At 38.2% G+C, this 27,490-nt stretch overlaps 1 protein-coding gene across 1 annotated transcript in view; it reads right to left on the reverse strand.

Annotated features, from left to right (window-relative positions):
* Window positions 1–27,490, reverse strand: part of sorcs3 (sortilin related VPS10 domain containing receptor 3) — a 469,314-nt gene that overhangs the window by 157,744 nt on the left and 284,080 nt on the right. Inside the window, exon 4 of the mRNA XM_049469785.1 lies at window positions 26,448–26,606. Within this exon, the coding sequence (XP_049325742.1) occupies window positions 26,448–26,606 (159 nt within the window). The remainder of the gene's footprint in view (window positions 1–26,447; window positions 26,607–27,490) is intronic.

The following is a 27,490-nucleotide window of genomic DNA, read 5'->3' on the forward strand; positions in this document are numbered from 1 at the left end:
AAAAACAAGTGTCTCCATTTTTGTTGATATTTTTTTAGATTACTATATTATTTTAACAAACCAACTGTCCCTTTTAGACTGTGTAAAATTTCTTAATGTATGGACAAATAGAATTACTCCAAAATGACCTGAAATACAGTACTGTGCAAATGTTTTAGGCACCTCTGGGGATTTTTAGCCAAGAAAAAAGCTTCTTATCTGTGAAGTAAGTGTTTATAAGCTCAGTAAAACACATTAGCTCAGCATTACAATAAATACAAACAGCAATTTTACAAAAAGTCAAGCTTTTATAGCCCTGATTTCCTTAAAGCATCTCCTAATCTCTTCTCTTAATCTGAGTTTAATAGAGTTATTTCTAGTTCTCATCATTTTAATCAACACCTGGTTTGGTAAATTGGTAAATGTGGTAAATCAAGTGAGCTGCTGACGGAACTGAACATATAGTTACACATGCTGGCTGAGGAGCATCCAGGAGAAATCTGGTACTATACTTTTTTTTCTTCAGCTTGATTCACAGGATATAGAAAACATACTTAGTTAAAAATGAGAATTCCTTGCTACTTTTAATGTATGTATGTATGTTTATTTACATCTGTTCAAATCATTTGTGATGGTTTTTTTAGGCAAAACACTAATTTTGCTGAGATAAACGGATTAGTGTATTTTGCTTTGGTGCCTAAAACTTCCATTGAAAGTTAAGAAAAAGAGTTGTTTTTGGAGATACTTGTATATCATTGGACAACGACAATATACATTCTTGGAACAGACAAGTTTTAATTATTGATATTATTTTATATTGCATTTAACCACAAATATCTGTAGAACTAACAGAACTTCTGAGTACTTTAAACAGGAAAGTAATATATAGGCTACAGTAAGTGTCTATAGGGCAGCCATGTTTCTGCCCATCCCCATCCATTCATTTGTACAATGAAAATATGCCTTATTGCTCTGCTTTCCACATTTCCCATTCCAATTAGTCCAAGTGACTGAGAATCCAGGCAAGCTAAGCTAGCGAGCTGAGCTCCTGACCAACCCAACCCCTCGATTCACTAACGTCTGTACGTCTTAACCCGCGAGTTCCTCGTAAACAGCAGACAGCGGAACTGGCGACCCAAAGAGTCCAATTTGTTTGTGATTTATGCCGAGTTCTGAGCTTTTGTAATGCAAATGGTGGTTCCACTGTCCAAGTTCGCTGGCGATCATCTTTGGCCCCGGGCTCATTACCTTTATGGTGATTGGATGGAAGATTCGTGGAATGCGCGGCGGATATTTATAGCGACATGTACAGTGGAGCGCTGTACGCGGCGCCGGTCCAGGATAAGAGATCTCATCAAAGAAGCCACGGTTCATTACAGCACAGCAAAATATGCTCTGTGGACTCCAAAGAATATTGGGTGGCATTTGAATGATTGCATTTGACATGGCTATATGCGCACTGGCTCGAGTTACAGCCCAAAAAATTATATCAAGCTATTTCCAGAAGAAAGAGACAAAGACAAAAAAAGGGAAAAAAAAGAAACGCCCAGCTCATCCAACAGCCCCACTGACATTCTCCTTAGGCAAGGATTCCACCATATAATCCTCCTCTCTCAGACAGATTATGAGTAAGCCAATACTGGCTGGACGCAGCTATGAGGCTAAAAAACACGGAATACATCAGCAATATATCACCCAAGTGCACTGCCAGCGAGAATCCAAGAGAGGCTTAGACTGGAGGCTTGGACAGCACCAACAAGGCAATGAATAGATCTAATAGCATACAGGAGACTCCAACATCCAGCACCAGCTGGAAGGAAAGAAACAAAAAAGAAACCAAATAAAGAACCAATCAAGAATTTCACATTTAACACTTAGACCCAAATACATTTGCTTCAGGATGTGGGCTCTGCATGCCATCACACTGGATCTGAAATGAAATAAATGAGGTGCCGCTGAAGTGTAGACTTTTAGGTTTAATTCAAGGGCTTGAACAAAAATATCCTATACAAAGCATTTAGGAATTACAACCATTTTTTGCGCCTCCTCATTTCAGGGGCGCAAAAGTAATCGGACAAATTAACCTTGATAACCATAAATACTGTATAATGTCCATTCTTAATACCTTGTTGAGGATTCTTTGCAGGCAATGACTGGGGTTCCTCCTTTATGATGCTTTTTTAGGCCTTAACTGCTTCTGTCTTCAGTTGTTGCAGTTGTTTGTGGGTCTTCCTAGCTTTAGTTTTGTCATAAGCGAGTGAAATACTGCTCAGTCAGGTTGAGATCTGGTGATTGAGTTCCCAAGCTCCCAAGCTTTTTCCTCTTTCCTCACCACTGCGTTCCCAAGCTCACCACCGAGCTCTTTTTCCCTGGAATGTACCATACTGTTGATTTGGCCACTATTAACATTTACACTATCTCTCTGGTAGATTTCTTCTTTTTTTCAGGCTCATGGTCGTCTGTTCCTCTTCCAACGAGATCTCCTTTAAATGGATGTAGTGGGTTCACAGCAACAGGTTCTAAACATTTTATAGGATTTTTTTGTTCAACTCCTTGAATTAAACCTAAAAGTCTACACTTTAACTGCATTTGTTTCATTGCAAATCCCATGTGATGGCATACAGAGCCCAGATTATGAAGACTGTGTCACTGTCCAAATATGTTTGGGCCTAACTCTAGTAGAATATTGGGATGAGGAGTTTTCTGAAGCACCTTCTATATCCAGTCTGTTTTTTGCAATCTGTTACCACCCCATAACCCCATCACTTTACCTCAGTCTTGGGAGATGTGACCGTTCAGGACAGGTAGAAGATGCCTGTAGAACTCCCGTTTAAAGTTCTTTCCACTCCAGTCTGCTCAAAAACTGTAGAAAACTAAGACAAGGTTGTGGTTCCATTCCATTGTGTTCAATCGAAACTAAGCCAAAATGAATGTCCGCCATGTTGTCGATTTTGCAACAAGAGTCTACACCACAAAGACCAAGAGAGAGCTGGAATCACACTCGCTAAATCATTTGGTAGATCATCTCAGACTGCCTTCATTGAGTTTGAAGCATTTTAAACATAGCTTAAAGTACCAGAAGCAAATAGTTTTTACTGGATACCAAGTTTATCTAGTAAGTATAATGTTCTACTTGTAAGTTGAAAAGCAGTTCATTATGTGATTGGTCCAGCCAAAATCAAAGCAAATTGAATAGTCTGAAGGTAAGTAGGTAAGTATGAGAGAACACTTGGGTGATTACTGACAACAAAGGCTTACGTCTAAAACAGACCAGTTGTTTGATTTATTGAACACATATTAATTGTTTAATGCGTTTAATGAGGACTACTTTACTATTGTTCACTGTTGTCTTTGGTGTTTTGACGTTTGCTTTTGTGTAGCTACAATATCAGATACAATATCATTGGGAGCAGGTGTATTTTACTCATTTTCAAACAGTGTGTAGCAAAGCTAGAAGTGTTACTTCTGCTGCTTCTTCTTGTAGAGAAAAATGTAATGCTTGTTTTAATGTAAGTTTGCAATGTTTCAATGTTTTATTGTGCAGTTCTGTTGGGCCAAAGACAATTGATTAGATCGCTTGCCTTGTTGCAGCGGACCTAATGATACTGTAATGGGTTGGAGTGCTACAGATAGGTGGCACTCCAGCCCAGAGAGTTGTAGAACCCAGTGGCAGAACAGTAGATCTCAAAGCAGGTAAACTCAAGAAAAAAGGGAAATAATGATAATAATAATAATAATAATAATAATAATTAATTATATATAATCATTAATATATATATAAATATATATTAATAGGATATATAATATTATAATAATAAAATTATATGTATATATATGTATGTATATATATATATATATATATATATATATATATATATATATATGTCCTTATTAAACCCCGCTCCACACGGGGATCAAACCAAGGCTGTCGCGGTCACAGCCCAGTGCTCTAACCGCTGCACCAGCGAGCGGATTGGGATGCGGCCGCTTTATTCGCCCTTAGAGCCTCCACCGAAAGGGGCGGAGCAACGAAAACGGGCGGAGGACGAAAACTGGTGCAAATCAAAGCCACGCCTAGCGTGAGTGAAATAGTCAACTACTACTGACTGCAGCCTGCAGGAGGGCGGAGTTGGACGTCCAGTGCGTCCAGCCCCGCCGACATTGTTAGCGTCATGCCGTTCAGTCCCGCCCACTTTGTCAGCATCATGTCTTAGCTCCGCCTCTGAACGGAAGTAAACAATGAAATCAGAGTTTAAAGCAATAATCAAAGACGGGGTTAAAAAATCTGGCAGGACAAATGGGATAAGGAGGAGAAAGGCAGGCATTTTTATAACATGCAAAAAGAGGTAAAAGAGGAAAAACAGGTCACTATCACGGCAGGAGGAAACCTGGTCCACCAGGCTAAGGTTAGGACATACAGAACTGAATAGTGGACTTCACATTATAGGAAAACATGAGAATGGAATGTGTCCTTATTGTAATGAATTAGAAACCGTAAATCATGTACTTCTTACATGCAGATATTACTCTAAAGAGAGAGAACGTTTTAACAGGGTAACGAAGAACTCAGTTACATTGGAAAAATTATTGAGTTTGTGTGGTACAGTGGCTACAGTTAAGCTGTCATAGAATTTATAAAAGAAACACAAATTGCAAGAAGTAAAAATTTTTTTTTTAATTTTATTTTTTTATTATTTTATTATCCAGTAGATGGCGGTAATGCAGTAACATTGCAAACTGCCATAAAACAACTACAGAAGAAGAAGTAAACAATGTAAAGGGCAGTTAGCGGACTTTAAATATAATGTGCCGCGTCGTCCGGCTTAAATACTGTGTATACACTACAAGCTTGCGAGACTGACAAGGCGCGGCGTGGACAAAGTGGGTGGGACTGGACACGCTGGACGTCCAACTCCGCCTTCCCGCAGGCTGCAGTCAGTACCCTCTCGAAATAGTGGCGGAGAATGTAAACAAGACTCGCCGCGGAAGCTAACGGCTACCTCTTATAAGACGAGGTGAAGAACAAAAGAGCTTCCAAAGGAAACGAAACTTAACTAAGGAGTTTGTGGATTATATGCTGTTCCACCAGAGAGGGGAGGAGCAGCGGGGGGAAAAGAGAGGTGAGCAATCCGCGCCTCGCGGCTGCTACACACACACACACACACAGGAGAGAGCACACAGCTCCACCAGACTCGAGAGGGAGAGGAAAGGGATAGAGGAAGATACTTATGTGGGAGGAGTATGCCAGCGTGTGCCGAACAATACTCTCTCCAAAGGGATAGCAGGGAAGAAAAGAGAAAAAGAGCCGAGGCTCGCTCGAAAAACGGGCATAGATTCGTTCTCACGAGCTTCAAAGATCCAGCCCAGAGGACCTGAATCTCAGGGTTTATATAGGGGCAAACCCAGGTGCAGTGGATCAGGTCTGATTAGGGGCTCAAGACCTCCCCCTGGCGGCCGAAGAAGCACTCGGCCGGCCCCTAGCCATTACAGATACTGTTAATATAAGAACGAAAAAAAAAAATAATAACTGCAAATTTATACCACAGTAGGATATTGATATTTTAACATTAAGTTTTCTGGCAACCCTGCTGCCAGTTCTTTACTGTTTCATTTTTATGGTATTTTATGGTAATTGTTTTACAGTGTATATAAAGCAATATACAGCATAGAATGATTAGGGTTTGTGAAGGAATTTTAATACATTAATGACCCAAATCAGTCGGTCGTTCAGGGCGCTACTGTCTATGCCTATCCTCTATTATATAAACATTGAATGAACATATCTGGCATATCATATATAAAACTCAACAGGGCCTCTTTTAGTCATGCCTGCAGACTATTTGTGGGTGTAGAATGGTGACACCATGCTGCACCTGATTGTGTAAGTAAATGTCAAACTTGTCTACGGCTCCTGTGCATATTGTGATGTCAAGCAGGGAGGACAGAGAGAGAGAGAGAGAGAGAGAGAGAGCAAAAGAGAGAGAGAGAAAGAGAAAGAAAGAACACAGGACATAAAGGTGTGAAGGCTCTGTCACCGAATCCCTGGGAGAGCATCCCGGAACCCATGGGTTGTCCTTTCAGTCACGGCAGTGAAAAAGTCACGGCCAGATGAGGCGGGAGCTATTTCAGTATTAAAGTGAACACCAGATGTTAGAACGATGTGATTTGACCACACTGTGAATTGAGTTACGGAGTGTTTGCGTAAGATAGAAACAGCAGAGCAGCAGCTCTTTTACTGCCTAAAAAAACTGTATGATTTTTGAACATGTAGTAATATGGAGAAGCTGTCAGAGCACAGCAAGACTTAACATTTACTCAGTAGCATGATGAAAGCTTTTTGGGCTGTAAAATGTAGCATTGTGTTTGGTTTTATAAGATTGAAAGCGTCCTAGAATGTCAAACTGTACATTTTTGTATCTTGGAACCCAGTTAACCCTGGATTTTCCGTCCAGAATCGCACCTTGTGTTCTCAGCTTAATTACTCAGGAATCCCTTCACACATCAACATAATCCATATATGGTTAGAAAGGGCGGAACTTACTCTTTCTAAAAATAGTAGATACATCCCAGTGCGGTAAAGCTAAATCTACAAGAAACCCATTGAGAAAAAATACCTTAAAAAGTGAGATCTCCTTCCCCAAACAATATTATTCACCTTTAGTGCTTCAAACATATTTATATGATGTTTCAAACCAAATATCAAATATCAGTAAATGACTCAAAAGTGTCCACAGAAAAAGTGTGAAACTACCTGCTTTACTCAAACTAAAGCTAGGTATGGTGTGCGCACTACTTTATATAGTTTTTAGTATTTTACTTGCACATTTTTACTAAGGAGTTATTTTGCACTAAACATTTTTATTTATTTAGACTAAAATAAAAAGTTTACATTTTTGTATATAGTTTTCAATGTGCATCCTGATTAAAATACTGAAAGGCATAGGCTGCTCTGAGTGTCAGGTTTGTATTAATCTACATGTATCCTAGAGGTGTGATTATCAAGAAAAATAAATCCGCCTGATGCTGTTTCTCCATATATTTTATCAAAGTAATAATTAAAAAGCCATGTAATGAACTATCATCAATATTCTTATGCTTTTTTTAACTCATATACACTCTAGTCTAACCATTTTTGAAAAGATATCTTAGGTGTGAATATATTTAAAGTCTATACATTCTAAAATAATTTAAAAAAAACAGGCACTTGGTAAAATTTTGATCAAAACATGATCAGTTCCAGGAAAATATGACAATTGTGCTTCCTTTTACATTTTAAATAATTATATATTTTTGAGCAGCCGTATGACTTCTGGAGTAAAAGAGCTCATGGCTCATGTGTCTGTCTGATATACAGTAATTACTGTGTTATAAGACCTGAAAAAAAAAACTGACAAAAACGAAGAAAAAAACATATCAAAACAGCCTAGAGTTCAAAGGGTTAAATATCAGTCAGTAATGTTTTACTTGTTGCGTAATGTGTTAATCTAATCTGACCATTTTTCTTTTCAGTAACAAGTATTCGAAACATTTTACTTACTATTTATTACATTTGTGTTTTTCTATTTATAATAAAAGAGAAAATGTGAAATGGCTGAAACAACAAAAAAAGATGCAGAACTTTCAGACCTCAAATAATGCAAAGAAAACAAGTTCATGTTCATAAAAATTTAAGAGTTCAAAAATCAATATTTGGTGGAATAACCCTGTTTTTTAATCACAGTTTTTATGCAGCTGGCATGTTCTCCTCCACCACTCTTACACACTGCTTTTGGATAACTTCATGCCTTTACTCCTGGTGCAAAAATTCAAGCAGTTCAGCTTGGTTTGATGGCTTGTGATCATCCATCTTCCTCTTGATTATATTCCAGAGGTTTTCAATTTGGTAAAATCAAAGAAACTCATCATTTTTATTAAGTCTCTTATGAGCTGTGTTTAATAAAGCGAGGCTAGCATTAGCATTGCAGGTGTCAGAGCAATTCAAGCTGTACTATATGTCATACTTTCACATGCTAGCACATTGTAGCTGCCTGGATTTACCTGGAAGTAGCAATTGAACATTGAAATAAACAATTGTAGCCTTGGACAGAAGAAAAAAGAAAAATAGCTGTGGCTGAAATAGTGTAGAGTTTGCTAAGCGGCGGTCAACTGTTCTGTCTATTTAAGCTTTGTGTCTCACTCTATGTGTCTCTCTCACTCTCTCTCTCTCTATATATACACTCGCGCCGTGTGACAGCTATTGTCTAAAGGGGCAAAGGCTAAGTGACAGCTTCCACCTTTAAGAGCACTGGTTAAGTAATAACAATAAAAAAAGAGAAGGAAAAAGAAAGAAAGGTCAGCATGGAGATGAAATATCAAAGGGCTCGGTGGAGATGTGAATTCTAAACACTCTCCACAGACAGGACCAAATCCAGCGAGGGCAGGGAGGGCAACTCTCAGCCCCATCAGCGCTACCTTCGGGGAATACGCCTCATATTAGCCCCTGAGTTACTCTAATATAAGTGGGATAAAGGAAGGAAAGACGTTTTGGGGCCAAGAACGGTGTGAATAAATATATCAAGTAGCATTTTCAGGGCCTATTATAGCTGGAAATCCTGAGTTACCACTTACAAAATACAAACCCAATTGCAATCGAGTTGGGATGTTGGGTAAAACAGAAATAAAAATGGAATCCAATGATTTGCAAATCCTTTTTAACCTATATTCAACTAATTATACAAAAAAGACGAGATATTTAATGTTCAAATTGATCAACTTATAAACTATATATTTTTGCAAATATTTACTCATTTTAAATTTGATGCGGCAACACTTCCAATGAAATTGGGACAGGATAATGTTTACTACTGGATTATATCACCTTTCCTTTTAAAAAACACTCAATAAGCGTTTGGGAATTGGGGAGACAAATCGTTGAAGCTTTGTTGGTGGATTTCTTTCCAATTCTTGCTTGATGTACAACTTACTTTGCTCAACAGCCCAGGGTCTAGATTATTAACTTAAGATAAATTAGCAGTGTGCTTTAATAAAAACACATTAGAATTTAGAACCCAGAAGGACTACAAGACCAATATTAAGCTGGCTTTAATCTTAGGAAATGTAACTTTGGGAAGTGAAGGCTACAGTGTATACAAAAAAATGAGGTGTAGCAACTATCAACTGGCTAGATTAGTAGATAAGATAAATTTTCCATCGGCTTTAATGAAAGCACATTAGAAATAAGAGGCCAGAAGGACTACAAGACCAGCATCACTTTGACCTTATGCTTAGTGTCTTGTGGTATAAAGAGCAGCCCCATAAATGCTTTCAAACAACTTCTTCGCCAGACATGAAGCAAACAAAGGCATGGGAAGTGAAGGCTAGGCTGTATTAAAAAAAAAGCTAGATGTAGCAACTGGCTAGATCAGTAGTTGAGATAAATTAGCAGTGGGCTTTAATAAAAATATAAACACATTATAACACTAATCGTTGCAAGAACCATAATCACTGCAGCGGAAAGCAGAAACACTTCCTCTTTGTCAATGTTTTTTTTACACGTCCACCGATGCTACTCTTTCGCACCCGTTTTACCCACAATGCACCATCTGTTGAAACTTCACAATACGAGACACGAGAGCCGGTCCATCTGTTTCCAGGCCTTCCTCGGCTGGAAAAACATGAGGCGCTTCACAGAAACCTTAATTTGCCTTTGATTCCGAGCAGGGTTTCACGGCTTTTACGCCCGTTCGTGCGGGGCTGACGCGCCCCCCGCCGAGCGGCATCACTTTCCTGCTCCCATCCACCTGTCAAGTGCTTTTTATCTACCTCCTCCGCAGTTAGCTCAGAAGAGCGCACAAGCAGTGGAAAATAGTCTTCATCGCTGCAGCTTGGAGTTAATTGAATTTGTTTCCAGCAGTTTTAATATTGAAACATTGTGGATTTCAGCTTGTTTCAGACCCTGGCAGTGCCAGCTTCTGATCGGTGCTTCAGAGAAATGATGATAATGTTTAATAACATCCATGGCTTATTAAAACAAGTGAGCTTCAAACGAGTCTTAAGAGAGTTTTCTTTTTTGTCACAGTTGCATATGCTCACTCTTTTTGATGCAATTTCAATGAGACATTTGTTTAAAATGGGATACTTTTCTAAAGGACACAAAACTTATAAAACAAAGATCATGATGTGTCATCAGATATTAAGAAAACATGCTTAAGCAAGTTTAAGCTCCATGACAAGAAACAGAGTAAAATACTAGTGAATATTGGCAGTGTGTTTGATAGATGAAGCCATATTAGATCCCAGAAGGACTACAAAGGAAGGGCATTTAAAGTCAAATTAAAATGAGAAATGGCTGAAATCACAAAAAAGATGCATCTCTTTTAGAACTCAATTAATGCAAAAGAAAACAAGTTCATATTCATAAAGTTTTAAGATTCGGAAGTCAATATTTGGTGGAATAACCCTGGTATTTAATCAAAGTTTTAAACATGCATCTTGGCATGTTCTCCTCCACCAGTCTTACACTATACCTTTGGGTAACTTTATGCCCCTGGTGCATAAGTTCAGCTTGGCTTGATGGCTTGTGATCCTCCATCTTCCTCTTGATTATATTCCAGAGCTTTTCAATTTGTTTAAATCAATGAACTTATACTTTTTAAATGGTCTCTCATTTTTTTCCCCCAGAGGTGTATATGGAGTATAATATTGAATACTTGTACAAGATCAAAATTTCAATGTATCATCACTTTGGCATCCATTACCAGTCCTCAAACTCCATTAACTGACATTGCCTTGTCGTAAGCATACAGTCGAGTGTTTGAGACCTCACATCAAGGTTCTGGAAGTGGAAAGTGCTTGGACCCCTGAAATGACTTAGCTTGTAACTTGTAATAATGTGTATTATAATCAATATACAGTAATCAATCACTCACAAAGCTCATCAATCAACAAAAGTAATTAATTAAGACAGCCTATAGGGTTCTTTGAGCGTACTGAAATGCCCCGTGGTATAACAAAGGTAACAAGGCCACGTGTCAATCATCTCCAGTAAATTCCCCTGTGAAGTTGACGCCTGTAGGCTGTTTCATCCTGTTGAAAAGGCCAGATTTCAGCTCACGTACTGGTAGCAGCCAGGCCGCTAATACCCTGGCTAAAAGCTAAAATTATGTCACAGCAGTTAGCCTGACTTTGCTGCTGCCATCTCGCCCAAGCAAGCAAACGTGGTACTTATGCCATGCGGGTTTAAATAGGGGAAAGTTTTCAGAGACGTGACGAGGCACTTGCACTTTGCACGGAGGGGATTAGGGAAGCGGGGGAGCGGCGGATATTGACATCCTCTGCATGAGGAGTCGACAGGTGTTGCCAGGGATGGTGTCGAGCCAACAGGGAACATGACAGTTGCATTACGCTTTTTTAGATGGCGAAGCAACACGCTGCCAGTTACGTGGGGTCTTCCTGTGACATGCAGGATACAAATTAGACTGAGCACCTGACTACACCGAAGGCAGGGATTCTATTAATGTACACTGCAGCAATTCCCTACAGTAATCAGAAGATGCTGAGAAGTCACTGCCTAATGGAGTAAACTGCAGGGTGAAGTATGATACATTTTGAAGTTTGTTGATGGCAGAAAATAATAGTTAAAATCATAGTTTGTTTAAAAATAAATAATAATAAAGTCCTAAAATTCTTAAGACTTTTTTTTTGTAAGGTTGGTCCAGATAAATTAATTTATATTGATATACAGTAACAATCAAAGGTTTGGACAGACATTCTCATCCAATGTTTTTCTTTATTTCTTGATTTATTCACTACATTGTAGATATATATTAAAGGCATGAAGACAATTAAGAAAATTAAGGGACTTTATATATTATGTAATTACAAAATAAATGATGAGCTTCACAGCCTGAAGAAAAAGCAGCAGCTGTTGTTCAGCACCTCCAGAAACTCCTTCAAGATGCTGAGAAAACTATTCCTGGTGACTCCACCAAGAGCCAAGAGCTTCCAGATCTGTTCCCAAAGCTAAATGAGACTACACTAAAGAAAGTATCTAAAGTAGATAAAACACATTATGGTCTGTTTAACACTCTTTGCTTACAAAATAATTCCAAAGGATATAGCTTTAATATAGTCTTTAATATTACATTTACACTGTTAAATCATACAAAATACAAAATCAAATAAAAATAAAGAAAACACATCAGAAGAGGTGTGTCCAAACTTTTGACTTTACTTTTTTCAATTTAGTATTCAAAAGCATACTTTCAAAATTAATCTTCCAATCATCCATCTATCCATCCATCTATCCATCTGTCCATCAGTCCATCCATCCATCTATCTATCTTCTTTCCTATTTCTTCATGGACTAGGTTCCGAAGTTGGAATCAATTGGGTACAATTATTGAAGACTTTAAAAATGTTTTGCTTAATGGAACCAGTAATTATTTCTTTATGGCTCACTACAAAAGCTCTTTAATATTTTAATAGTGTTGTGTTCAATATATTTGAAATAATGTGCCTAACTTTCAGAAAACCTTTAATACATCCGTGGCTAATTTCCAGTTAATTTGAACCATCACCAATGTGCACAACACTCCAATTAAAAAACGGAATTTACAAAACAAGACAAATACAGTTTGAGTACAAGTTTGCATTGAATATTAATACTAAAGTCATAGAAACTATAAAGAAAAGCCTGTGGAGTTACTTATTAAACAAAATAGTGTTCAACAAACGAGAATATGTTTTACATTTTATATTATTCAAAGTCTTGCCATTTTCTCAGTCAGCTTTAAGAGGTAGTCACCTGGAATGACTGTGCTGAATTTGTCAAGAGTTAAGTACTTGATTTTTCATGTCCTCTTAATTTGTCTGTGAAGAGGTAGAGTTGGTGAATAGCAGTGAAAAGCCCTTTTTGAGTAATGCTCTAATGACTATAATCCATATCATGTCAAAGACTAGTCAACTAAGCAAGGAAAACCATAAAACTTTAAGAAATGAGGGTTAGTTAATCCAAAAGATTTTAAGAAGTGGAGTTGCAAAAATCATCAAACATTTTATGATGAAACTGGCCCTCATCAAGACTGCCACATGTAAAGATGACCAAAAGTTTCCTCTGAGTTACAGTATAGGAAAAAACCTTTGAACTTTTGACTGGTACCATATGCAATGCAAAAAACAGTACATATCCGTACATATTCTGATTATGATCTTGCAGATTCTTATGTCAGTTTCTTAGAATAAAGCGTTTCCAAAAAAAGTTATACTAGTCATCACCATCACTTCTGCCTGGTGTTCTGCCTGGCAACATTTTGGATAAAGTGAATGTGAACAATTTAAGATGAGACCGCCACTGCCTGCCAAACTATAGTTTAAAATCTATATTCCTCTGTGCAACAAAACATCAGCGCGTCTCTCTTTAGCGACTCCTTTGAGATGCTTCCATTATTGCTTCTGGCTCCCTCTCATCGACCAGCTGTATGGAAGAGCCTGTTAGCGCGTAAACAAAAGCAGCAGCCAAAGCTGCGTATGCAAATCCGACCTCAAAAGTGCCTTCCCACTGGTTCAGGCAGGCTAAGAAGACCTTGCTGCACATAAAGCGCTAAATTAACATATCCGTTATGCTAGCCACTCCGAAGGCCAAGGCCTTCTACCCTCTATTTCTGTTTCTTTTTTTTTCTTCCTCTTTTTTTTCAAGTTCAGCGTTTGGTACTGCTGGGAGCTATGCTAATTTGCTAAGAGCTCAATGGAGAACTCTCAGTTAAATATGCAAGCGCCACTCAGGAGCGCTCCAGTGAAGGGCTTTTTGCCAAAGTTCTGGGTTGCCTCTCTTTTTGCACTCTGCTGCCATGTACTTCACACCAACTCAAGGCGGGCTGTGCTCTCGCAAGCTTGTGTAGTGCGAAAGGGCTCTCTTAGCCTTATTGTTTCATGAATAACTGAGATAGCCTTTCACATAATGGAGGCCGGGGCTGATGTTGTCAAGCTTTTGTCAGAGGCTGCCCGAGAGTTTGACGTGTCTCGGCATTGGCCAGGCAATTAGAAGGCAGGAAAATCCCCTGAGGAACCGGAAGAAACCAGCCAGAGTTACCGGAGGCGGGGTTTTTCTGTTTTCTGTTCATTTCTTTCCCTTTTTTTAAATAATTTTCCACCATTATCCAACACTTGTAGGTCTTGTAAGGAGCTGCCAAAGCTATTACTTCAAGCAATCACTGAACTGCCTTTCATTTGCACGGTCAGGTTAACACTTATGAAGCGGTATGAATAATACACCGAATCTTCCCTGACCTTTTCTGCTGGGCTATGACCATCTTTTTTTTCTTTCCAAGTTCCAACCCCAGCCCACTCTGGAGGCGCACTGCAACATTCAGTGCAGTCTTTTTTATTCCAGTTCCCGATTCAGCTCTACAGCAAGTGGATAAGCTCTTTGTGAGGAAGGGTTGTTATGGAGGTATTAACAAATACACTGAAACCAGAAGGAGATCAAAAACAAATAATACTTGCACCTGGAAGGAAACAACTGATTGCAAGAATCCTGGTGGGTGTGATTGACAATGTGATTCAAGTTTCGTAAGCAAAGATTGAAGCATTATTGATGACTGACTATATAAGGTCATCCAGTTGAGTTTGCTTTCCATTTTGACTTCTATTCTGTGCTATTGTTTGGTAGGTTGTTTGGTGCTTTTGTTTGGTGTAAAGAGTCAAAAAGCAACACTGGCAGTAAGGGATAGTAGAAGGCATGCACCAGCAATATAAAATCTGAGATCTGTGACACCTACGTGAACCATGGAGAGGGCAAATCGACAGATAGAGTCATCCTGTTTGTGCCAACACCACTGGCAGACGGATGCACAAAATATGACATCATCGCATCACTGAAGACTGCAATAGTGTCTTGTCAGATTGTCATAAAGTGACTCAGAATGGGGTCACACTTTTGTCTTGGTGAGGAAAACCAACAAATCTGTGTGTGGAGGCACTGTGGTCAGTGACATGATGAACAGTTTGGACACCTATGAACACCTATGGTCTTCATTACACCATGGTGCCATGGCAAAACTGCTAAGGAGAGACTCAGAATGGCAAAGGGTCATCTTAATTGATGAGCCCCACTTTTGTCTTGGTGGAGACAAAAGGTGGAGACAACTTGGTGGAGAAATCTGTGGACAGTGCCATGTAGAAAGGCTTGTTGTATGGGAACACGTGTACAGAAGTCATGGTGTGCCGAATCACCATTAATCTTCATTATAGAGACAAATTTACAACATTATCAAGGCAACCCATGACCCTAGCGATTTTTAAACACACACTGCAATGTGTTATTCCAACAGTTGGCCATGGCCAGAAGCATTGGCAGATTTAATTGACCTGTCGCCAATTGGAAATGTGTTAGATGCTATTGGATGTGCTATTAACACTTTACCTCAATCTTAAACCACACGAAAATCAAACACAAATGATAAACAAAAATGAACAAGAGTTTCCTTGTTCAAACATGACATTTAAGCATGATTTGAGACCTCTTTACGCATCTTGTGTTCTTTATTTCGAGCTGAACTTTCGAGATGCTGTTTAAATAACAGCATTGGGAATATGTGGGACTGTTTTGGGTAATGTGTGGAGGTGTGAGGACAGCAGTAAAGAACATGTGGGAAGCAGTTCATTTAGATCATATTATGAAAATTATTCTTCGCTGTGTATCAGTGATCATTACATAAAACAAGCATTTTGGAAATTCTCTTCGACTGCCAGTTTACAGAATATACAGTACAGTATCCAGAAAGCATTCTGGACTTGCTAGCATTCCTTCTTTGAAACGGCATTCAATAGAATCCTTTATCAGATTCCGGCTGCAGTCTGCTTTCTTCTCAAAACCAGCTAAGAAATCTATGGAATCTTCCATTTGAAAGCCCGAGTTCCACTCAAATATCACCTTTTCATATTTGCCTCAATAGTCTGCCAAATCGGCTGTATCTGATGAGGAGAAAGCATTCTGGACTGGCTTATTTAATAGCCTCCTTCTGCTCCACACCAGCGAGTAATCGCTGTAACCTCCATAGAGCTGCTGATGTTGTTATATCAATATTTAATAAGAGTTTGCATTGATTTCTACCGCACACTGTTCTAAAGCCAATTTGATGACTTTTCATTGCATGTTCATATAATTAAGGCTGCAAAGAGTCTAAGAAGTGGCTAAATCTGTGTCGGAAGAAGCTGGATCTGACACTTCCCAGATCGGATCCGACACCTCATCCACATTGATGAGCATGATTTAGTAGCTAATCTACTGTTGTATCAATGAAATACGGCAGGTTTGCTGCTCAGTAGTCTTTGGAGACCTCTGCCATCTACCACTACACTCTTAAAGGGCATCTAAACCCCTACTCCACCTCTATTTTGACTATGAAAAATGCTCAAAAATGAGAGGGGTACTATGGAATGGTCACTGCAGTGGGGTAGGGCAGGATGTAGATATGAATCTAGTCAGTACAAGCATTTATTTCTTATATTGTTAATGATGATTATGTCTTACAGCCAATAAAACCCCCAAAAAAGAATGTCTCAGAAAATTTGAATATTATATAAGACCAAAAGATACTTTGTGTACCACGTGTGTGCCAAGTCCTGCTGGAAAATGAAATCCGCATCTTCATAAAAGTTGTCAGCAGAGGGAAGCATGAAGTGCTGTAAGATTTTTTGGAGAGACATGTCATCTGCTGGGGTTGATCCACTGTGTTATATCAAGTCTGAAGTCAGTCAAGTGTTTTCCAGGAAAATCCTGCGGACGCGGATTTCATTTTCCAGCAGGACTTGGCACACTGCCCACACTGCCAAAACTACCAGTTGGTCTTATATAATATTCTAATTTACTGAGACCATAATTTCCGTTTTTTCTTTTTATCTGTAAGCCATAATCATCAACAAAAAATAAATAAATGCTTAAAATAGATAATTCTGTGTGTAATACTTGTATATAATATATGAGTTTCACATTTTAAACTTAAATACTGAAATAAAGATACTTTTTAATGATATTATAATCTTTGGAGATGCACTAGTACAGTTGTTTTCACTATCAGATGCAGCTGCCCTGGAAACCACCTAGGATACCATAAGAACCATAGGAATACCAACTAGCAATATACCAAATGTTTATGTAACACCAAAGCACCACTTGGCACAACCACTTGAGAGCTATGGACACAATAAATCTTAAATATCTAAATCTATTATTTATCTATGACTCATCAATCCACTGTAACCATTTCTTAGTGTTCTTTAAAATTAAACCTATATGGTAGGGATATCTCTATCAGTTGCATTTGTAATTGTTATTGTAAGTGTTTTTAAAACAGGACTACATATCTCAAACAATCAGATCATTACAAATCATTCTTTAAGAAGAGGAACGTAATGTAGTTTCTGGTTTGAAGAAACACTTGGATGTTGGTTGGAGCGACGCAATCTCTGGGCTGTCTGAGCAATTTTTTTTTTTTTATATTTTAAAATATATCATAGTTACAGAGAGCAGATACCATCCTTCACTTGATTCTCTAAACTAATTGGGTAAAAATAGCTGACAATAGCAAAACGGGTATTTCAGTATTTCAGTATTTTACTATGACGCTTATAAAAGTTTAGTTTTACATAAATACAAGAAAAATGGGCGTGCTAATCAAAGGCTTTGTTTATTAGTGTAAGAAAAAGCTATAGCAGACTTTAAAGGGTCAATATGTTTTATATTTCCCGTTACAACACATAAAAAGGCCAGAATGTGTCATGAAATATTAATACCTTGGAAACATGTTAAGCATTAGCATTGGTCTGCATGCAGCTGGGACATCAAAGCAGTGAGAATTTGAGGTAGGTAAAGTGATCCAGACTAGTCCTGGCTAACACCTTTAGGTTTCGATGGATATAGAACATATAAGACTTTAATATTGGTCAGTTTTTCTCACACAGTTGAAAAAGACTAAGCTGGTTTCGATTCAGGTTCAGATAAATGGGTAAAAGAATATTTGCCTAAAGCAGCTCATGACATATTAGGCCCTGTTGACCCGAGCCCTTTTACAACAGCGCTGGCAGCTAGCATGGCGCCAAAATGTCAACACCGACTTGGAGATGCGGGAATGTGCCAACACTAGCAATTAGTGCAAGTACCAGCCAAACACAAAGACATCTCTCTCTCTCGCTCTCTCTCTCTCTCTCTCTCTCTTGCACTCTCTCTTTCTTTCCCTCTCGTTCGCTCTCTCCAGGGATGAATTTCCAGCATTAGTAAAAATGGCAGGGTCGGGCGGCACCTGAGCGGATTTTATTCGCTGTCTTTTACAAGCCGCGGCAGAAAAGCAGTCACCCCAGAAGAGAGGTCAGACCGCTGGGTTTGAAAAACAGCAGGGGGAAAGGGGATAGCCGGTAGACGCTGGAGGTGTGACTGGCATGTAAATGTGGTAGAAGTATGCAACCTGCTAGACATCAAAAAGATTTATTTAAAAAGATATATTTACTCAAATCCAAAATACAGCTCTGGAAATAATGAAGAGACCACTTCAGTTTCTGGATCAGTTTATCTGATTTTGTTATTTATAGGTTTATGTTTGAGTAAAATAAACATTTTTGTTTTATTCTATAAACTACAGGCAACATTTCTCCCAAATTCCAAATAAAATATTGTCACTTAGAGCATTTATGTGCAGAAAATGAGAAATGGCTGTCATGTCCTTGCCCTGTTCCCTGTCTGTCTCTGTGTCTCATGTGCTCTCTGTGTTTGCTTACCTCTGTGTCTCCGCCCCAGTTTACCTCCCCTATCTGTGTTCATTTGTAGCTCCGCCCCCTCGTTACCTGGCCAAAGGCGATTCCTGTTTCCTGTTAGTCTGTGTGTTTAAATAGTCCTCCTGTTCCTGTCTTCCTCGTCCGGTGTTGTACATCTTTATGTCTGTTTGGTTGATGGTTTTCCTTAGTTCCTAGTCATTGTGTATTCATTGTTTGTACGTTTTGTTTATCTCGTTTTATTTTCTATTTAGTCATTGGTTCCCGTTTTATAATAATCATACTTTTAGACTTTTAAGTTTTAAGAGTTCAGAAATCAATATTTGGTGGAATAACCCTGGTTTTTAATCACAATTTTCATCTATCTTCGCATGTTCTCCTCCACCAGTCTTACACACTGCTTTTGTGTGATAACTTTATGCCTTTACTCCTGGTGCAACAATTCAAGCAGTTCAGTTTGGTTTGATGGTTCGTAATCATCGATCTTCCTCTTGATTATTATATTCCAGAGGTTTTCAATTTGGTGAAATCAAAGAAACTCATAATTTTTAAGTGCTCTCTTATTTTTTTCAGAGCTGTATGTGTAACGTATCCTTGTGACCTTACCATACCTTAACATCATGCACAATACAAGCATGGCAAACCATGCAGTAGTGTCAGATCTAGCAGAAAGGACATTTGTGAGTTTTAATGGTTGAGTAACAAACAAAGCAAACATGGGCTGTACTAAAGCAGTAACCAATAGACACTAGCTAGCATCAAAAACTACTAATTCAAATAACAGGGCAATGAGAACTAGTAAACCAGAAGATACACCGTATGAGAGGAACAAGCAGATCACACTGTAAACCCATACGTAGTTTGAACTCAAATGATTTAAGTCTGTTTTACCTAAAATTGGATATTTCTAAACAATCTATTTTGAGTTAGTTGAACATTTGTGGGCACATATTATACATTCAAACTGAGATCTTTGAGTTGAACCAACTTATAATAACTGAGTTTAGTCTGTTGCCATTGGCAGCTTCTTTTCCATTGGCGTCTGTCACAATCTATCTGCATACTGGGTGTGTCCAACAGTTTCTGACAGACACTCACCATCAGAGTGTAGTGATTCCCCCCTGGGCTACCTTACAAATAAATCTAATTCTCTTTTAGTTGTAAAAAATGTATGTTTTAATTCATGCTAACTCAAGTTTTCCTTCCCTATTACTTACAAAAAATTGAGCAAACCGGCTCCCTTAAAAAAGTTAAGTAAACTTAATTAACATTTAAAATAGATCACTCTGTGTGTAATACATCTGTATAATATATGAGTTTCACATTTTGAACCGAATTACTGAAATGCGCACCTGTATGTTATGCTATATTTTGCGCGTTGTTGTCCTGACACCAGATTTCTGCAAGTCTTCATTGCTGGTACTTTATATATATATATATATATATATATATATATATTTTTTTTTTTTTTTTGTAAACTAAGATTATGGTGTCACCCCATTGCTTGCATGTGATTACTTGGGTTTGTGGATTGTGGAATGGATAAATGGATGGATGGCTGGATGGATGGATGGATGGATGGATGGATAGATGTCAGTTTTTCAGGGTACTCTAGTGTCTATGTTACCTTCTGGCTCTCTTTCTTACATTAGACTATTATAGTCAGACCTTCATATTCAATAAATCATACTAATTCATATAAATCTCTTTATCTTTCCCCAGTTTAAGGTCTGGATATGTCTTCTGAAGATACCTGTGATATCACTTCCCAAGCAATATTCAACCAAACGAGCAACGATCATGGATTGTATCTTAACCACACTAAGCACTGAAGCTACTGGAGTTCAGCCTGTGCTAAAGACGGTTTAAAAAAAGTAAAACTGGGAAAATATATGCTAACGCTGTTTTAGAAAACACATTATTAACGCATTAAGTTTAACAGCACGCTAAATTAAACCCACATTTCCTTTGTATATGGTGGAAAAGGTCACACACACACACACAAACGCAAATTCACACACAAACACACACACACACACAAGTGTCTGAAAACAGCGGGAGTACAGCTACACACTTTCATTGCTGCAGATGCAAGATTCCACACCTGCACCCACACACTCTTTCCTCTTTCACTAGCTTTTATCTTTTTTATCTTTCATCCTGCACAGATCCTACAGTGCCATCTCGCTTTATATATCTCACACGTAAACGCACACACACACACACTCGCGCACCAGCCTTTGGTAAGGTGCCATCCCTGCAGGGTCGGTCAGAAGAGAGTTGAAATATTGATACAGATTTGGGTTGACTCGGTTTATAAGTATAGGGGTTACAGGCATGCTATTGAACAGGATGTGTTCAGAGTTTGCTACGAATGCATGAAGAAAATACATAAATACATACAGTATTCAACTTCCTGACAGCAATTCCTGGTATATAACAGCAAACTGGAGTGAAAATATATACATTAGAGGGGGAAAGTGGTGTGATTTTTTATTTTTTTTTTTATCAGTACGGCTTAAGAAAGTCATACCCTGTGAAAGATAACTGACTAGATTCCCTCTTTTTAAAAAGAAATACAGTATTTCCATGCACACAGAGATAAAAAAAAGGCTTTCAAAAGCATCCAGCCATGTGTAGGGAGATACAGTACAGAGTACAGTACCTGAAACCATGAAGTACACCATGAATAAAGAAGAAAACAAAGAGATTTGATCCCAAAATTACACTATCCTCCCAAAGTAGTGCACTGTGCAAGTCATAAAATTACAAATTTTAAGTTAAAAGTTAAATAGAATATCAGTCTAAAGTTAGTATACACCTTAAATTCAGTGGTTCTTCATTAGTTATCTTTTTTCTACATGGTAATTTTCCCAAAAATCGTCAGTGCGCCTTATAATCCAGTGCGCCTTATGTATTCATTTTACCAGCATTCGAATTTGTTAGGAGAGGTAAAGCCATGTTTCGAGGTGAGTATTGTTGGCCTGTTGCTTAACCTGCTGCTTACCTCTGCTTTCACTGCTGGAGCAGCATTAGCATTAGCCGCTAAGCACGCTAAGTGCTAGCCTTTTCGTCGTTCAGAGGCAAGTATTATCGGCCTGTAGTCTGCGCATGTACCATGTTAAAACAAGCTACATGGGAAGCTGTCGAGTGGCATTTAGCAGTTAGCTGTTAAAGCTAATGCTGCTGCATCCTGCCTTAGTGGAAATCTGGAAATCTAAGCATACTGTAAATAAACAGAAGTGCTTTTCTCACCCAAATAAACAGTTCTCAGGAGAGAAATCTGTGTAGACTAACATGTTTTTTTAGGAATTACAGTTTAACTTAGCTTTACTTAATTTAGTGACCTTAATTTACCCCTGTTCCTTACTAACGTCGCATAATGCTCCTTATAATTCATTATAATGCACTCTATGTATGAATATAGACCAGAAAATAGATGTTCATTGATAGTGCGCCTTATAGTCTGGTAATTACAAGTTGATTATTTGTAATTATTTCTAATCTAATCCATATTATGAAAAGAACTACTCAACTAAGTAAAGGAAAAAAAATACTTAAGGTCAGTCAATCTCGAAAATTTCAAGAACTTATCAAAGACGTATCCTCAAATGCAGACACAAAAAAAAACATCAAATATTTATGATGAAACTGGCACTTATCAGGGCCACCCAAGGAAAGGAAGAGCAAGAGTAACTAGCCTCAGAAACCCACCTTATAAGAGCCCACCTAAATGCTAAATTCACAGAGTATTTTGGTTTGTTTAACACTTTTAGTTTTACTACACGGTTCCTTATGTGTTCCTTTATAGCCTGGATGACTTTAGTATTCATTTATTAATTTACAATATAGAAAATCAAATATATATAAAAAACACATATTTGACTGGTACTGTATTTGCTATAGGACATCTGAAATCTATAATCTAGTGCTATGTTTGTGTAGATACAGCAGATGTATGACTTATTTACTTTATTACATAGGGAAAGCTAGTTAAGGCAGGCTAAAAGCTAGCAGGTTACAGTCTCTTCAGCCTGCTAACAGTAAAAGGTTCATGAACTCTGCGAAGAGAAAAAGACATAAAATATAGACCAGCCTTTGGTGGAACTGCAATGCAGAACTCAGTCCTCTGTTGTTGCATACATTCAAACTGGCATATCGCAATGAGTTCCAAGTAGGACATTTGAACTGAAATTGAACCCACAGGAAAAGTCTGGAGAGCTTCACCAACCCTTCAGAGTTCAGAATCCTAGATTGCATAGTTTTTATAACACAGTTATTACACAGTTTATTACCACTTCTATTCATTTGTGTCTCATTTAATCAGTCGTATACCAAGTACTCTTTAACTTGTATTGTTGGACATGTTTACATGGGGTTTAGATACGCAAAATACTGGTTAAATGTGCCCTAAATCTCTCGTAAATGATTGTCAGACCAGTTGGGATTTGTTTTTATCCAAAATTTAGTTTTATCTAATGTTTTAAAATGTAAAACGTTGTAAAATGTATACAATTATCTGAACATCATCAACTGTTGTAATAACAACAGCCAAATATAGCCATAAACAGCAATTTAAGGTCCAAGAATGGCGGCATTGCTTTTAGCGAGCCCAATGGCACAAACCTTGATTTTTCACTATATAACTCTAAAAAAAGGCATATGCGTACCTGTTTTATTAAGGTTTTGGGGCCACCAATAGTTAAAAAATGAAAACTTTTTTGCATAATTATTTACCTATAGGGTCAAGACTCAAGACTGTTTTTCTTGACCCAAGGAATAAGACTAAATTCTGAGAATGGGCCTTACGGTTCATAAGTTACGTCTCAAACTGTTTAATGCTTTGCTGTTGCGCCACAATCAGGCCAGTAAATGTCATTTTTCGTGGTTGAGTCTTTTACCTGATTAACTTTGCGGTCAAGTTTGGTTGGTTTCGGTTTTCATGTTTATAAACTTATTTATAAGCAGTGTTTCCACTCAAACAGTTTTACAGACCACTTAAAAACGATGGGTTTCTTTGATTTTACCAAAGTTGAAAACGTCTGGAATATAATCAAGAAGATAGATAAGCACAAGCCATCAAACCAAGTGGAACTGCTTGAATTTGTGCACAAGGAATGGCATAAAGTTATCCAAAAGTAGTGTGTAAGACTGGTGGAGGAGAACATGCCAGGGTTATTCCACCAAATATTGATTTCTGAACTCTTAAAACTTTATGAATATGAACTTGTTTTCTTTGCATTATTTGAGGTCTGAAAGCTCTGCATCTCTTTTTGTTGTTTCAGAGATTTCTCATTTTCTGCAAATAAATTCTCTAAATTACAATATTTTTATTTGGAATTTGGGAGAAATGTTGTCTGTAGTTTATAGAATAAAACAACAATGTTCATTTTACTCAAACATAAACCTATAAATAGCAAAATCAGAGAAACTGATTCAGAAACTGAAGTGTTTTTCCTCCAAGTTGGATAAGTGACTAGAGACAGTGATAAGGCTGAGTTTTGACTGGAACAGTGATGTATCCTTCTTTCCTAAAAGCTCAGGAGCTGTAAATATGTAAAGCAGATTGAGTGGCGAGTGGAGAGCTTTTCAGATGCTGTCTGCACTTTTCTCCACAGACAACAATGAGAAGGATCGCGGCTGAGAGAGTCTGAAAAGCCTCAACATCCCTCAGTCTCTCACTGCAAACCTGGTCAATGACAAGCCTAAAGAGCTCTGAGATAAAGGAATGCTAGCGAGGACCCAAAGCTAATGGGAACCAATTAGCACATGGCAGGAATGAAAGCTTAGAGAAGTCTTTTAACATGTGGCTAGCAACCGTCAAGCTAATTCGGAGCCCATTAGCATGTGGCTAGTGAGGAATGAAACCTGGGAGATTTTTTCTTGTTTTGTTTTTTTTAGCACGTGGCTAGGAACGAAAGAAAACTAATGCGAAACCAATTAGCATGTGGCTAGTGAGGAATGAAAGCTAGGAGGAATCAATTAGCATGTGGCTACCACAGATAAATTAGCTAGTGGGAAGTGAGAAATGAATGTTAGAGGAAATCAATTAGCTTGTGGTCAGAGTGGAGTGTGAATGAAATTTACTGGAAAGCAATTAACTTAATCTGATTTGCTTATTTACAATCGGAAATTGATAGCATTGTTTACAGTCAGCAATATTTGCTATGTATATTAGCATTTAGGTGACTTATCTAGGGTGCTGTTAATTTGCTGTTTCTGAGACTGGTAGCTCTGTAAAAATGTATCCCCTGCAACAAGAGGTAAGAGGTAACTCTTGATCTTTTTACTCCTGGGGTAGTCCTGATGAGTGCCAGTTTCATCATAACATTTTTGATGTTTTTTGCAAACTGCAGTTCAGGATATTCTCAAAGTTCTTGAATGCGCAAAACTGTTATGTAAGCAAGAGGTTTCCTACTCTAAAGAATCTAAAATAAATGATGTTTTTCTTCATAATGACTTAAATATTAATCTACAAAGCAGAAAACTTTTAAACTCTAAAAAAGGTGTGTCCAAACTTTTGACTGGTACTGTACCTGTTTGGTAAGCTTGTTGGGGGAGCTGTAGGTTTTCCTCCCAAAAGAAATCATTGCATCTGTTCAACTGTTTAAAACACTAAAACCAACTGAATGAACAGTTGGAACCAATGGAAATTTTCATTGGGTTTTGACTTCAAAACGGAAATGTACAGCTATACTAGCTCTAAACGTGGACAATGACATGCTAAAAGTTATAGGACATCAATATGTACATTAATTAAGAAGTTTTACCTCAGGAAAAGGCTTGGAAACACCCACAACTGTATAAGTTGTGAGGTGTTATCTTGCGAACACTGACCAGAATGTTCATTTCCTGCAAGTTTGAGCGACAGAATAATAGAACATTTAATTTCTTATAAGTCATAGAGGGCTTTGCCACCACCCACAGTGGACAGTGTAGTGGGTGGTAATGATTGTGACTGGCAGTGTCTGGTTCAAACTGTCCATGTGAATATACAAACAAGGTGCTGCCTTGCCAAATACACACAATCAGTTCTGCCATGTGCTTGCCATCTGCCAAGAAGAATTGAGAAGACAGTGCTGCTTTTTTCTGTTATAGAGCTTCGAATTAATGGACATAACAATGAATTAATGGACATAAAATTATGCTAAAAATTCATAGTCTTCTTGTACGAACTTTCTACAAATCCTAAAATAGACTTTTAGTCCCATATAGATAAATTCCTTTTGAGCCCAAGTTAAAAGGCTTACCTAATAAACAGTTAACTCTTAACTGTTATTGTATATGTACTGTATTACTAGTCAGTTTTGCAGTTTGTGCACACAGCTTTAATTAACAAACATCCCCAATCAACAAGTCCACTCTAAACAACACTAAGTCACCAAACAATTCATTCATATATAAAAAAAAATGCAAGCGGAAAAAGAATCTCATACAAAGCAGTTATCATGTGGCTAGCACTAAACGAAAACCAATGTGAACCACATCCTGTAGGATGTGACTAGCGCGAAACGAAAGCTACTGGGAACCAATTAGTCTGTGGTTAGCGAGGAATTAAAGTTAATGGGAACCAATTAGCATGATAGCATTAGCATATTTCTGACTGGTCCCTATTAGCCTCAATCATTGTTAGCAACATTCCCATGTTGCAAGTGGAGTATTTCCTCAAACCCAAGCTTTAATCTACACCACAGGCAGAATATTTCATCACCAAATGGACTCACCTTCTGGTCGTGACTGTAGGCCAGAGCCCAGTCCTCCTGGGAAGGGTGAAAGAGGAGGCTCAGGACGTAGAAGTTGAGGCGATATTTCTGATAGCTGGCTCCTTCGTCCGAGCTGATGAGTAGGCTGCTCTCAAACTCTGGGTCGGTCAACACCATTATCTAACACAGAAAAAAAGAAGGGGCATGGTTAGAAAACAAGGCAAGAATAGTTTAATAACATGAAAGGCATGTGAAGACATCATCCCAGTATGTCAATCATCTACAATAACATCTACAACAAGCGTTAGCAAATACCCTTTACTGATAGGCTAGTGGGGTAACCAGTTATTGACCAACATAGTGTATTGTAGCATCACTGGTGGTGGAGTAAGAAGGTTAGGCAACAAGTAGAGAGACAGGAATAACCCCACCTAACAGTGGTTGTCTCTTAAAATGGTGGCCCACTGGTGGAGTACCTTTTTCATCTGACAACTCAACACCAAGAAGGTGAACAATGTTAACTGCACAGTGGATCCACCACAACTAAACTAAATAATCATGCTCAACAGAAATAAAAAACAGCAAATTGCCCCAATAACCAAGGACAAACTGGTGGTCATGCTGATCATGGTGATGTTAGTTGATTAGCTTAAGACTTGGCCAAGTTTCACCTCATAAAAATTTGAGACTTGACTTGGACTTAAGACCAAAGACTTAAGACCTGACCAGGTCTTAAGACTTAAGACTTGACTTGGATTCGAGACCAAAGACATGAGACTTGACCAAGTCTCACCCCACAAAGACTTGAGACCTGACCAAGTTTCAACCCACAAACCTTGAGACCTGACCAAGTTTTACCCCACAAAGACTTGTGACCTGAGCAAGTTTCAATCCACAAATAAATTAAACTTGACCAAGTGTCAACCCACAAAGACTTGAGACTTGACTTGGACTTCATGGGTTGACCACCTTGGTTTTCTGGTTGATAAACTTGGTCTTGGTCTTTCAAATTGGTGATGATTGATATGCTTGGTCAAGTTTGGTCATACTGCTGGTGCAGCTTT

Source organism: Astyanax mexicanus, chromosome 21 (assembly GCF_023375975.1).
Source record: "Astyanax mexicanus isolate ESR-SI-001 chromosome 21, AstMex3_surface, whole genome shotgun sequence".
Classification (NCBI taxonomy): Eukaryota; Metazoa; Chordata; class Actinopteri; order Characiformes; family Acestrorhamphidae; genus Astyanax; species Astyanax mexicanus.